General features: G+C 35.5%; 1 protein-coding gene across 2 annotated transcripts; it reads right to left on the bottom strand.

The window, feature by feature from the left end:
- Positions 1-7119: 7119 nt before the first annotated feature.
- LOC120163630 (kinesin-like protein KIN-14J) lies at positions 7120-14641 on the bottom strand. 2 transcript variants are annotated; one of them, XM_039173518.1, is made up of 22 exons: positions 14543-14641; positions 13774-13930; positions 13538-13695; positions 13342-13440; positions 12597-12800; positions 12409-12489; positions 12180-12257; positions 12006-12098; positions 11881-11910; positions 10834-11175; positions 10672-10753; positions 10457-10552; positions 10210-10389; positions 9986-10092; positions 9714-9892; positions 9323-9487; positions 8968-9221; positions 8672-8835; positions 8315-8421; positions 7778-8056; positions 7515-7627; positions 7120-7396 (listed from the first exon to the last, which is right to left on the bottom strand). In XM_039173518.1, the coding sequence occupies exons 2-22, from the start codon at positions 13859-13861 to the stop codon at positions 7329-7331; spliced, it is 2967 nt and encodes a 988-aa protein (XP_039029449.1). In that variant the 5' UTR covers positions 13862-13930; positions 14543-14641; the 3' UTR covers positions 7120-7328. The 2 variants fall into 2 exon arrangements, with proteins under 2 accessions (XP_039029449.1, XP_039029448.1); XM_039173517.1 differs by having other exon boundaries at positions 7778-8421.
- Between the last annotated feature and the right edge of the window lie 566 nt (positions 14642-15207).

Below are 15207 nucleotides of genomic sequence, written 5' to 3'. Positions count from 1 at the left end.
TAGGCCTTGTTTCTGCTTAGCTTTATTAGATACAACCTCGAACTTATTGCTTTAACATTTTGATGCTTATGGATGTTTGAATTTGCGAATGTTTAAATTTGTTTTAGATATTTGAACTTATTTGGTTTGGCTTAAATTTCATTTTGTGCATTATTTATATCATTTTAGTTATATGACCAATTTTGTCATTTCACATTATTTTTTAATATTGAATTCTGAAACTAATGGTTAACGTCTTCTCTTGATTATGATCTCACCAACTTAAGCTATTTTTAGAAAAATTAACTTGCTAAAATTTTCAAAAACCTTGTTTTAAAGTGTTTTAGAGTCTCTTTTTTATTTAACAAAAAGGGAGAAGTGTTATAGTAAGGGAGTAATTTTCAAACTTACTTTTTGATTTCAAAAATGATTTTTCATTTAAGAAAATCTTAAAATTACTAAAATGTTTTGTTATATCAAAAAGGGGAGATTGTTAAAAACATTTTGATTTTTGATATAACAAACTAAGAATAAATGATTTTTAAGATTTTACAAAAGACTTTCTAAGAATATTCGATACAAATTTTTAATATCAAATATTACTCCAATCTTTCAAAGTTCAAATGCAATCCTTACTAAAGTGTAAAAATTAAGTTTCAATCTTAAAATAATTTTAAAACAAATTTAAAGTATTTCGAGCACTATTCAAACCAAAAATTTACATATTACTCAGAGGGTACCGATTCCCCCTAGTAGGGAACCGATATCCCCTGAATGGTTTTGGCTCCGAGAAATAACAGATTACTCGAAGGGAACCGATTCCCCTCCAGGGGTACCAATTCCCCCCTATGTAACGGTCGAAATATTTAAATTTTACACTGCAGGAACCGATCCCCTATGAGGGGGTACCGGTTCCCCCCACGCTCCAAGCTGTTTTATTAATTTTTTTCACACAATAACGGCTCTATTAACTCCACTAATGATCCTCGACGTTCAGAATCAATTGAAGGAGTATTTAAACAAGCTTAGAAGTTATTGATCAACCACAAGAAAGAAGAAATCATTGAGAAACAAGAGGGAAAGCATCAAACACCAATTCAAGCCAATTTTCCTTTAATATTCATTTTGCTTTCAAGAACACCATTTGTACTCAATTGTATTCATTCTTGAGTGTTTTTTCTTGTTCTAGAATTGTGCAAACATCTTTCCTTGTGAGGATTTCTGTAAGTTTGCAAAATTTGTATTTTTCTCTTTGGGAGATAGTGTTCTCAAGAATTTGGGGTATAATTCTTGAGGGAGTTGTAAAGTTACTCTTTGTCCTCAAAAGAATGACAAATTAGTGAATTTGTGGAAAATCCTTAGTGTGGATAGCTAAGGTAGTGGACATAGACTTTGGTTGAGAAAGTCGAACCACTCTAAATCACTGTGCAAATATTTTCAATTTTCTGCAAAAACTTCCACCAAAATTTATTTGTCAATTCACCCCCCTCTTGGCCTATTCCGTCGATCGATTAACTCAACAGATTATAATTAAAAATTTTAATTTATAAAATTATAGAAGCTAAAATTAATCAAATTTTCTTTGTTTATAGTTTCCGTTAAATTCAATCTGTGATTTTCTTGAAGTTTAATCCGAACTGTATATTTAGAATCATCAATTAGCTTTACTTTTTGGTAGTTAGAGGCTCTTTGATTACCAAAGACTAAATTTTGTGCTAAATACCCTAGCAACCTTTTTAGCTCTGTTTCCATCTCCTTTTCGCTTCAGATTTTAGAGGTTTTTGGTTTATTTATTTTTCTGAGTTTGATTCGATGTTCATCTTCATCTTCAGATTGTAGTTTAGAGTTTTTTCCCCTGGGTTTGGTCTGTTTAAACTCTCAAGAACAGTGAATACCTCAATAGTGATATATATGCTTGCTTATTATCATTTTCTCTGCAAAATTTCTGGGTTTGATGTTCATCTTCACTGGTTTTGTCAACTTATAGTTTCTGTTACTGGATTTGGTCTATTTTACTCTCTGAAACAGTAAATACCTCAAAATTATTTGATTAGATTTTGTTGGAATTAACTTAACTTCTGCTCTTTTGTTTTCCAGTCTGCTATTATCTTCATCCAGCTAAGTATTCTTATTTGTTTTCTTAATCTTTCTTCTTTCTTAACCTACGGGCTAGTTATTGCGTAGTGCTTAATTTTCTAATTAGTAGTATCATTTTTTATCTGAAGATAAAAATCATTTTTATTCTATTTCCTCCCCTTTTAACACTAGGCTTTTAGCAATAATAATAACAATAGTAACCAACTAGTAATAAATTAAAATCCTACTTAGTAACCAACTAGGCTTTTTAGTACCCCTCAATTCTCTAGCGTTTTATTGGTGCATCTTCTGTCTTCTTTGGATTCATTTTTCATAGTTTCTCATAGCTTCGACTATAGATGATTTCTTGAGGTCATGTCCTTCTTTTAGAGCCCATGGGGCATATAGGGGGAGGGCTCGACAGTAGTGACAAGTAGACTAGACTTAGTGTGCTCGTTGAATGTAGGCACATTAAATGCTAGGCTTCTGGAGCTGTCCGACGCACTTAATAATAGGAAAATAGATTTTGCTTGTATTCAGGAGACTAGGTGGAAAGGGGCTCGCGCCAGAGAGTGTAATGGGTACAAGTTATGGTATTCAGGCGTAGATAACGCTAGAAACGGGGTGGGTATCTTGGTTTCCTCTAGGCTCAAGGAAAATGTAGTTGAAGTTTGTAGATACTGGGATAGGATCATGGTGATTAAGGTTATTATAGAAGAGGAAGTGGTGAATGTCCTTTCAGTGTACGCCCCACATGTTGGCCTAGGGGGGGAGAAACGTTGTTTCTGGGATCAGTTAGATGATGTACTTAGGAGCATTCCGGAGGACCAAAGAGTTTTCATAGGGGGAGACTTCAATGGCCATATAGGTAGTGCAACCGACGGGTATGACGGTGTTCATGGGGGTTTCGGTTATGGTAGCAGGAACGATGAGGGGCGTACGTTGCTTGAATTTGCTACTGCTCACGATTTGGTGATCACTAACTCCTTATTTAATAAGAGAGATGCGAACTTGATTACGTTTCATAGCGGGGACATTGTACCCAAATCGACTACATCCTGGTTCAAAATCGGGATCGATGGGCTTGTATTGACTGTAAGGTGTCCCCTGAAGAGGCATGTTCTTCGCAACGCAAATTGTTGGTTTTGGTGTTCCGCGTTCCGCACGGGCGGAACACTCATAGGAGGGCTAAACTGGGTAAACCTAGGATCCTTTGGAAGAAGTTACATGGAGCGACAGCTGATGACTTTAGGAGTAAGGTTTTGTCTAATACAGGTTTTGGAACTACAAACTCAAATAATGCAGATTTGTTATGGAAAAATATGGCAAATTCCATCAGAGAGGTGGGCAAAAACACCCTGGGGTTGTCCACAGGGAAGGCCAAGGAACATAAAGAATCGTGGTGGTGGAACGACGAAGTCCAAACTAAGGTGAAGACAAAGCAAACTTGCTTCAAGGAGTTTCTACAAAGCAATGACGACGAAGAAAGGTCGAGAGCTAAACAAAGATACAAGGAGGCAAAGCGGGAAGCCAAGAAAACGGTGGCTAAAGCAAAGGATAAGGCATACGAGGAAATGTACAAGAGATTAGACACCAAGGAAGGACAAAACGGCATCTTCAGGCTTGCAAAATCTAGGGAGAATAGGAAAAAGGATCTAGGTAGCATTAGATTTATTAAGGACAACAATGGTGTTCTTATAGCGAAAGATCATGATATTAAGAGGTTTGGGGTAATTACTTCTTTGATTTATTTAATGACGGTGCCTCTCCCTGTAGAGAAAGTACCGTTGATGGGTCATCCGACCATCATACATCGGCCAATGACTGCCCTACAAGTAGGATTGGGTTTGAGGAAGTCAAAATGGCTCTTAGAAAGATGGGAAGGGACAAAGTTGTCGGTCCTGATCAAATTCCTATCACTGTGTGGTTGGCCCTAGGAAAGAGGGAGTTAAGTGGTTGACCAACATCTTTAATATTATTTTAGAGACTGCCAAGATGCCAGAGGAGTGGAGAGAGTCCACGGTGATACCAATCTATAAGAATAAAGGAGATCCCCAACGTTGTGGTAACTACAGAGGTATTAAACTACTCAGCCATACCATGAAGCTATGGGAAAGAGTGATAGAGGCTAGGTTGAGACAAGTTACTAAGGTTTCGGAAAACCAATTTGGCTTTATGCCAGGCAGGTCTACCACGGAGGCAATTCATCTACTTCGACGACTTATGGAGAAATATAGGGAAAAGTCTAGAGATCTTCACATGGCGTTCATTGACCTTGAGAAGGCTTATGATAGCGTTCCCGCGATACGATCTGGAAGACTTTGGAAACGAGACGGATCCCAACTATTTATATCCGGACGATACGTGATGTATTGTAGATCTACTACATACGTCAGGACTACAGTTGGCGACACCGAGGCATTCCCGGTGGAAATCGGACTCCACCAGGGGTCGGCTCTTAGCCCTTACTCTTCGCCTTGATTATGGACGACATCTTTTGTGCGACACCAGACGGTGTACCATGTGTATGCTTTTCGCTGACGACATTGTCCTAGTGGCTGAAACAAAATCTGAGTTGAATAGTAGACTGGCTACCTGGAAGACTACTTTGGAAGAAAAAGGTTTAAGGATCAATATTGATAAGACAGAGTATTTATGTTCAAACTTCAGTAGGGACCAAAACGAAGATGATGTAGAAGTTTGCATAGAAGGACACGTTCTCCCCTCAAAAGATTGTTTCAAGTACCTAGGGTCTATGATACATAAAGATGGGGTGATGATGACGTTACACCCGTATAAAGGCGGGATGGCTAAAGTGGAGGGCCGCTACTGGAGTTTTGTGTGACAAGAAGGTGCCTCTAAAACTTAAGGGAAAATTTTATAGAATGGCAATAAGACCAGCACTATTGTATGGATCAGAATGTTGGGCAACCAAGAAGGATCATGTAAGGAGGATAGAGGCCGCAGAAATGAGAATGCTTCGGTGGACATGCGTAGGACTCTGTGGGATATGACAACAAACTCTGCTATTAGGATGTCCTTGGGGGTGGTGCATGTTTTTCGAGAAATTGAGGGAAGGAAGACTACGGTGGTTTGGGCATGTCCTTAGGCGACTACCATCTGATGGTCAGGAGGGTAGAGTCGATTACAGTCGACGGTGCCAGAAGGAGAGGACGACCAAGGCGGAAGTGGGAAGACTGCTTGAGATCTGATTTGATGGATTTAGCCCTTACCGAGGACATGACCTCTGATAGGAAAGTATGGAGACTTAAGACTAGGATAGTCGAGTAGTGTGGGTCACATCTCTAGGGTGTATCATCTGTCTTCTTTTACTGCCTTTGTAGTAATTTACATAACTTCTACTTTTTATCCGTTTCTGTTATTGGTATTTTTGAAGGCTTAGAACGGCCTTGCTATCGTTTGAATTCTGTGTATCATTCTCTCCACTTTTGAATTTAGTCGGGTCTTACGTTTCTGTCCATATACAAAGATTACTGCCCATTACAGACACGCATATGACATTAATGATATTAATGACTGCAGATGAATATTGTACAACTATGTATTTATGTATTTATTTATACATGCATTGCATCTTATCTATATTTTTAATTTTCTGACTACCGGAGGTCTTCCACGAAAGCTACTCTCAACCTGGCGTTGGGGGCAGCCTACTACCCTACCTCCCCTTACCCCATTGCATATGGGAATTGGGTTTGTTGTTGTTGTTGTTGTTGTTGTTGTTGCTATAATATTATTTTCACTCAAGAAAACAGTTTAAGTCAATTTGAGTTCCAATAATATCAAAATTTTAGTAAATATATAATTTATGTCATAGTTATACTTATAGCGAGAATTTAATAGTAACAAAAAGTTACTTATAATAATTACTTTAGTGTTGTATAGTAACTTGTGACAAAATTACTCATAATCATTATTAATTTATCACTAAAAATCTTTATTATTGTAGTGATTGAGCAATGAATGAATTTCATATTGGCCTTTTCTTATTTCTTTAAATATTTTACAGTTTGTATGGAATCAATTCTAGCTGTTCTCCAAGGTGTTACAAACAGTGTCGTTGTTGGATCTGTGCAGGATGGATACCTGCCCAGGGTCTCAAATTAAAAAATATATAATTTAAAATTATTTTTATAATTAGATTTAATTATATTAAAAAAAAGTAGATTTTAACAATTAAAAGATTAAAATATTAAGGTAATGATGAATTATAAAAATATTATACAAATTTAAGATTATTTTTATAATAAGTTATTTGATGTTGACATAAATTATTTTTTTCAGAATTAAAAGGGTTTAGAGATGTTCATATTTAATAATTTTTTTGAATTAAATCATTTGAAATTTGATATGTTTATTAAATAATTTGTTGAGCGTAATAAAAAACAATTTACAAATAAATTAATTTATTTTTGTCTAATCTTAAAATTCAAATTTTTTCCAATACTTATCATTAGAGGCACAGGTTTTAAGTTTTCCCTAAGACTACAAAAATCTAAAAAAGTGTATGGTTAAAAAGCATATATTCCGGTGATTCCTAAATATAAGAAACAAAATAGTTAAGAGCAAGTACATCTGGTCGATTGTTCAAATTGTTTATGTTTGTTCCCTTACATTCCCTTAGGTCATGAGTTCTAGACTCACTAAAAAGATTCCCCTTTCTCCTAGAATCCTTGGTGTTGACTTTAGAGCACGTTGGGCGTATAAGGAATGGAATTCCATGTTTTGAGGGCATGTGAAATGCTTTGGAATAGAGGGAATTTTTTCGAATTAAGACTAATTTGATAAAATTATGTTTATTTTTGAAATTAAAATTATTATTATATCGTGTCATATTTTTACTAAGTCAACAGTAAAACTTGATGGCGAGTGAACAAAATATAAACATTAAACATGATTTTAAAAAAAAAATAGTTAAATGACCAAAGCTTAAAAACAAAAATAGATGAGTGATCAAATATGTAATTTACCTTAATTAACTAAAACATAAAATTATTATTAGTTTATATGTATGTAAAAAAATTTGTTTAGAAGTAGAAATAATTATGTAAAGTGCTTTGATAACATAGATAGATGAGCAGCAGGGCGAGGCCTGATCGAATATGTATGTTACAAAGCCAACATTCTTCCCCTTCCAATAAGGTAAATGGAAGCACCATACAACCAACAGCATACAGGAAACCAAGTTTCCCATATAAATTACAAACTACAACAACTTGAATTTCTCCTACCATCTAAAATATAATTTCGGATCACTGCCGTCGTTTTGGGGGCTTAATCGAAGAATTGCTTGTGGCGGCAGCAGCTATTTTCCTAGGACCTGGTGATATACATTCCAAAGAAAAACCCAAACAACGATCAAAATTTAACACATGCAAGGGAAGCACCAGTGCTTGGTGACTGATAAAACAGTTTGCTTATAGAAATACATTACATACTCGATGGAATCTTCGAGGTGCTCCTGGACAGTGACAATCGACCAGAAGGTTTTGTTTGCAACACTTTCTGAGATAGCTTCGGAAGCTTAGACGGGAGTGATGGGATGATCGACCTATTTTCATCAAGCAACAGGTTAACCAACCAGGAATTGAAGTTATTACAGCCTACTATTAGCTAGTAACTTTCGTTTCTATTTCTACTTGTCGATGCAGAAACTAGATCCTACGGAAAATAAAAGCATACAAAGTTGAAGGATACTTACTTCCCTATATGATCAGATTTTTCGGATTTGCTTGCTTTCCCAATCTTCTCTGTTTTAATTGGAGGTTGTGAAACTTCTGGAAAAAGAGTGAACTCTACAGCACTACATATTGAGCCATCAGTATCTGTAGCCCCCATTGATAGATTACCATCCGATATATCACTTAATCTCTCCTCTGAATCTACATTTCCGAAGCCCAACAGCTCAATATCCTCTGTAGTATTCTGACTCGAATCTCTTCCTACGAGGCTTGTCTGTGCAGTTGATTTATTGTGATGCCTGGACTCAATATCGTCTGTAGTATTCTGACCCAAATCTCTTTCTGCGAGGCTTGTCTGTGCAGTTGATTCATTGTGATGCCTGGAGTCGTCCATTGACCGATGAGACCCAGATTCAGAATTCTTATCACCATTAGCTGAGAAAATGTCAACGTCCAAAGCTGCTTTGTCAAAACTTCCAAAGCTCGGCCTTCTTGAGTGTCTCAGGCTTTGTCGAGGAGTCCCACTAGAGTGTCCCCTAGGAGAGGAAGATCCATACCTCAGTGACCTCATACCACACTTAGTACCATTGCCATTACCCTTGAGTAACTGCAAATGCTCAATCTCTTGATCTTTCTTTGTGATGGTTTCTTTGAGGAATGAAACCTGTAAGGTCAAAATAGAAGATCAGAAATGAACTAGATTATGCTGTTGTTGCACGTATGCCAATCAAGAGGCTCATTGATGAAAGTGAGATTTTCATAGTCCAAGTTATGGAATATAACACCGTGGTTTCCCTGTTGCCATAGAAATATGTTAACTAATATAGAAAATCACGACTTGGTTTCAACCAGCTATTCTAAATTAACTTCCAGTGAACGGGGAAAATGAGTAGAGGAAGAGAAAAGAAGAATACTTGTTCCATAAGTTCTCTGATATCTCTCCCTTCTCTGTTAGTCCGGGCAGCACCTAACTCAACACCAGAAACTCTTTCAGCAAACTTCAAAGTACTTACAGTTTCAGCATAAGAATCTACATCAGGATTAAGCTGCACAAACATGAGGGTTTTTGCCTGGCCACCTACAATTTTTAAATTTAAAAAGAGGATAATTAATAAGAAAAAAGAAAAGAGGACTTTAGAGGTATGTAGAATATTATTGGACACGACTAAAATCACGATAGAAAAATTAAAATCAAAACACTAAAATGTACCCAAAGAACTCTGGAGAACTTGAGTCAGTTTGCTATTTCTATAAGGGATGTGAGCATTCTTTTGTGCCAGAGCAAAGATTACATCCCCAAGAGCTGACAGAGATTTGTTTATATGTTGAGCCTCTTTAAGCCTATCTCCAGTTGCTTCAGAACGATCTACCCGTTCGCTGCCGGCGAGATCCACCAGATGTAAACTACCGCGCAAAACAGCTTTAGTTTTTAAGTCCATGCCACGAACATGAACAGTGAGAATACTGCATATAATAATTTGCTCAAACCAATAAGACACATTTGACACAAAACTCTTACTCTCCAAATAACAAGAAACATACAAAGTCGTAAGTGAAAATATGACCTGTGGGATCTGCTACTCCTCTCATTTAGGGCTGTAGCACCAACGGCCCTATTCATCAAACCAATACTCATCAACTCCAGAACATCAGCGGTCGAATTTACGGAATGCATGCTTGCTTCAGGGACAGCTAACCCATTTGGCTGGGTAGTGCTCCAAATCCCAAGTGTGTGCAAGTCAAAGGAAACAAATAACAAATTTTAAGAATAGGACAAAAATCAAACGTAAAATATAACAATTATGTAATGAGGATTAAAAATTCATAAATCAATGGGGAAACATAAAGAACCGAAAGTAAGAAATAATAAGAATAAAGCAAATGCTATAGAGCCAATTTCTGACTAGAATTGAGGAAAACAAGAAATGAAATTCAAAAGATTCAAAAAAAGGATATCTTCTCTGGGAACTGTCGACAACAAGCAGATCGCGAACTTGCTCATTATAGATCTCAACCATTTGAACACCAACATCATATACAATGGAGCTTCTCCTGCTTTGAGAGATTTGAAAAAGATCATTTAATGCTCTATAATTGACTCCCCAATCTTCTTTAGAAGACAAATTAGGTCCACTCTGGAAAGAGATAATAAAAATGCATAAGGTATAGCCTACAAGTTTAATGTAAACTACATATTTCAAATGGAAAGATATTAGTAAACAGCTCACCATAGTATAAGTTTTTCCGGAGCCAGTCTGACCATAAGCAAATATGCAAACGTTGTATCCATCAAGAACAGATCGAATCAATGGTTGGGTGTCCAAAAATACTTCCTCTGCAGACATATCACATTGAAAAGTGATATACAACAGCAGTCACGAAACTATAACTGTTAGCAATTATGAGATAAATTTGAATATTAACAATGAACAGAGTTATGAAAATTTAAAACCTTGGGTAGCTGCTGGACTGAAAACCTTGTTAAACTTGAAGAGCCTATGAGTGTCCTTCCCTTGCTTTGAGGGATTGGAGACAACCAATTCACCGTTCTCACCAATATACTCTATTGCAGTTTGCTTCTTGCTTTGCCCTGGAAGGAATGGCCTTATCCTACAATAGACTCTAATATTTCCTGCACAAAAGAGACAGTTTCAGCCACTTTACAAAGAAACCTAAACAAACTAAAATACACAATGTACCTTTCAAATCTTGAACCTCGTTGTACAATCTTCGGTTTTCAGCAAGAACGGAATGATAATTTTCTGCAGCATCTACTAATTCTTTAAGCTTGATTCCTACCCGAGCAAAAAAGTATACACAGAGAGAAATTGTTCAAAACCCAAAATAGAAGGAAATGAAATTTAAATGGTAGACGACACCAAACAAACAAAACAGAAAGAATAACCAACACTACCTAAGAAATTCAGATTCTCTGAGTAGCCCTTTCTAGTCTTTAGGACTTCACATTTGACAGATTTTGACGCATCCCTCAATTCCTAAACAGTGTAAAAATTCATGTTAGAGGAATATGAATCAATACCACATCATTCGAACATTGCAAACACAACAAACAAACCTTTAAAACCCCAAACTGCTTATCAATGAAACTCTGATAACAGCGCTCCTTATCTTTCCATCTCTTTTGTTTAGATTCAGAAAATGACTGAAGCTCATCCACTTTTTTCCTGGAGTCACTTAAAAGACACTCAAGTTCTTTTAACTTCTTTTCTAACAATACTTTATTATCCTCAGCCTGGACTTCCAGTTTTAGACAATGTACTTCATACATCTTTTTGCTGCTCTCTAGTTCCTCTCTTAGCCTAGAAATCTCAAGGTCTTTCTGAACCTTCTCCTTCTTAAGCTGAAGCACATCCTGCTCTTCAGCTTTACCCTTCTCCTCCAGTTTGCTCTTTTCAAACTGCAATTCTCAATAAACATATATAGCAATTATATTTAGACTTTCTAGCAAAAAAATGGCTTTTGGGAGAAAGAAAGAAAGAAAGCAGAAAAAAGATAATGAGTGAGAGACAAATCCTTGGATAGCACCACATAGTGGCAAGGTACTAAGACTTTCAATGGGAAAAAAGAATAGCCTAATTGAGTTATCTACTATCCAAATTCTAACAGAGTCCCCAAACTGGTTAAGGTATCATAAAAGCATCATAATCAGTGCAAGTGTTTAAAAAAGAGGCTCAATATCAGATTTACAAACTTAATTTAAATATTTGAAACTAAATAATACAAAATTGAACCATCCTTTAAATTCTCTTCTTCTGAAATCAAATGGATTTTCCTTTGCAATAAAAAATCAAATCTCAAGATCTCTTTATCAGTACACTAGTTGAATTTCACACAAGATTTAAACGGAAACTCATGCAAAAGATATACATTTTGTATCCTTCTTACACTTTAAACACTAGTGAATATAAGCTAAGCAATTCACAGAAATATACACACTTCTTGAGTTTCAAAAGCACGAACAAAGCAAATTATTGACAGACAAGAAATCCATAGAACAATATGTCAATAATAGTCTTTTGAAAACTAAAGGCACCAAACTAAAACAATATAGTAAAATTAAAAATCAGCAATGAATTACGAGGGGAAATGATAAGAATTGCACCTTTATATGTTGTAGATGGTTTAGCACAACCTACAAGAAGCAAAACAAATCCATAGTTATTGAGACGGGGACCAGTTGAAGGCAAAAAGAATCAAGGAAAATGCCCTAAACTGTTAGTCAAGTACCATATTTTCCTCCTCGGTCCCCTTTGCTAGGGTCTCGAGTGCTCTTATTCTTGATTGATACTTTTCCTCACGAGCCCTAAAAAGTTTGTTTTGCTGCAGGAGACAAATATTCATTATTCATGCACAACAAATGAGAAAAGATTCTCTTGGGGGAGGAGTTCCAAAGCAATTTACATCTTTTAAGGTTTTTGCCCTAGTTGAAACTCGCCATTCGATCTCTTGTACAATCTTTCTCAATAGGCATGCCACACTCTGAGCAAAAAGGCAACAATAGAAAACCAAAAATTAACAGAAGGTACCAGAAAAAATTATAGTAGCACAACAAATGCAATAGGACCGGTATCAAAAAAACATCCGTGCATGCTAAGCAATACAGGAAATGTAAGTACTAATGATGCCATACATGGGGTACATCTTTTTTTCTTTCAAGACTTTCATCCATAATCCTGTAAAGTACATTGAATAGTGATTGAGTCGAGACATTCTGCACAAGAGAAAGAACATAAGAGTAAATTAAACTAAGAGTTGCAGTCAAAAATTTGAGCACATAATAGATACAGACACAAGTATGGAAGGAGCTCAGGATCTTACATCTAAAATGCTAGATTTCATTAATTCCAGAACTGTTGCATCAGAGAGATCAGCATAACATCCTTGCTTCAATTGAATGCTCTGCAATTCACCAGAAAGATTCCATTTCTTTCTAGAAGGATTTTGGAAGGTATTGGCCCCATCATTAGGATTAAAACATGATCTAAGTGTCTTAAGGCACTCTAAAACTGGCATCATGTGGCCCTGCACATATCTCATATTATTAACCAAAAGGTAGAAATAAAATAAAAAATAGAAATTAAAACGTTAACTTGGACTTTGAACCCAGTCAACTCAGGTAAATCATTCTCTCAAGAAAAAATGCAGCTCATCTGCACCTTTAACCAGATAGAGGTTTCATTTTATGATTAAATGATCAATCCAACTATAAGAAGGGTAAACATGCTTCCACTCTGACCAAGAACTATTCGAAAATGGCATAAAAAGGCTTGAAAATGAAATAGAAGTTTACATGCCAAGCCAGGAGCATTTTTCATGGTGATAGACATATAACTAAATACAATAGTAATGATTTCACTTATACCAAACCTCATACACCCAAATGAGCCATTCTTAGCTTACTCCTCACGATGCACAAGGTAATACCAAGTTGTAGGCAAAATAGTATTTTTGTTTGAAGATCACCAAGTAGGAAATTGTTTTCCAGTTCCATTCAACCTAGCATATTAGGCACCCAGAAATAGAACATTGTTTAAAGAAAAAACATCTTCAAATCAACTGATACCTGCTCAATGTCAGACAATTCAAAGCTGGGCAGTCCCATTTCATCCATTGCAGTTAGAAACTTCATGACATTTGTAGGACCATATTCGGAACCACCATCCTGAAGTTGAAGAAGAAACATGCTCAAATAGTGAAGAAAAAAGTGAACTAAATCAGGAAAAAAAATCAGCTAAGTCATAACAAAAGAGAAATCGAACCATTTCAACAGAACCAGGATGCAACTTGTTCAAAATGGTACAAAAAATAGTGCCATCAATCAGACACCCTCTCAGATCCTCTTCTGTCGTGTCCAATGGCAACCTTAAATCAGGAAGCATGGCATTTAACCAGTCCACCAAAGAAGACAGCCAATCATCTAGCAAAATCAAGGTTAAAAGTTTAATAGTGGAAGATGATTAAACTTTGAATGAGCTAAAACAAGTTATTACTTTACCACGAATCGTGCCTTCCAAACTTTCCATTTGTTCGATATTTACATCATGAGTTCCACGCAAGCCATTAGCTGTACCGCTTTCCTTCATCTGCAGCAATAGCTGAATGCTGCAGCTAACTTCTTTGAAATTATCTTTCTGATAACATAGGACTCAGTCCTGCAAGGAGAATAACAGTATTTATCTTATGAAATTTGTAAGCTATTCACAGCTAAATACAGAAAATAAAGGCACAAATTTTGTAATAGTAGTCTGGAACTTCATCGTTATTTTAAATAAGAATAGAGTTTTCAAGGAATTTAGCTCGCATTTAGAGAGAAATTAGGGGAACGAAAAGCCATTACTGGTTTCGAGTGTCAAGATTTTTGTTTTTATTTTATTTTTTGGACAAGGAAAATAGAAGAGTGAAAATCAAAGAGAGAGAGAGATGACAGATATTCTTCTCTTATTTTACACTTCATAAAATCACTCAGATAAGCAGACAATAACAGTGTTCGATTTTCAAATAAACAGTAAAATCAAATAAAAGAAGAAGAAACTCAGAGTTACACTCTTCAACATTTTCTCAGCAACCAAACAACCATAATTCCAAAACAAATAGGAAAAACATAATTAAAAAGTCATGCCGCATTATCGATTCTCAGTAATTTCTTAGCTAAAAAGTAAAATTAAAAGCTGAACTGAAAATAATCGAAATACATTCAGATCCAAAGAAAACAACAATAAAAAATCAAGAAAATGTAGGAACAGAATGTAGGTTAAAGTACGAACCTGAGGAATCTAACAGGAAACTAGATAAAGATCTCGAAGCTGCAACTAAATCTACAATTTTTAAAAAATTAGGGAAGCAGATCCGTTCTGAGAAATCAAAGGATTTTCGAAATGAAGAACCGCAAAGAGGAAAAATGTGAAGGAAATGTTTTGGCGTTGGAAAATGGAAAACTGGAAAGCGAGTGAACGCGTTTGGTTTTTCTGTTTGGCTCAAGGGGTTATATATCGGACCACTTTTTGTTTTATTTTTTAGGTTAAATTACAAATTTAGTAACTCAGCTTTAATATCACTCTCCTATTTCACTCATGTAATTTAAATATTTTAAATTTTCTCACTTAACTTAATACATTAAATTTTTTTATCATTCAATCATTTTTCACTAACGGTATTATAAATTGGTTGTTATATAGATACAAAATAATGATTCTTTTGTAAAAAAATATTTTTAAAAGGGTAAATTACAAATTTGGTAATTGAATTTTATTCTCTCTCCTATTTCACTCAATATACTTTAAATCTTTTCAATTTTCTCACTAGATTTAATATATTATATTTTTTTGTCACTCAGTTGTTTTCTTACAAACGACATTATAAATAGATTGTTGTATAGATGCAGAATGGCATAGTTTTAACACTGTCAACTATTTAACAGTGGGATGATAAA

Source organism: Hibiscus syriacus, unplaced genomic scaffold (assembly GCF_006381635.1).
Source record: "Hibiscus syriacus cultivar Baekdansim isolate YM2019G1 unplaced genomic scaffold, ASM638163v2 tig00111467_pilon, whole genome shotgun sequence".
Classification (NCBI taxonomy): Eukaryota; Viridiplantae; Streptophyta; class Magnoliopsida; order Malvales; family Malvaceae; genus Hibiscus; species Hibiscus syriacus.
This window is presented reverse-complemented; position numbering and strand designations above follow the sequence as displayed.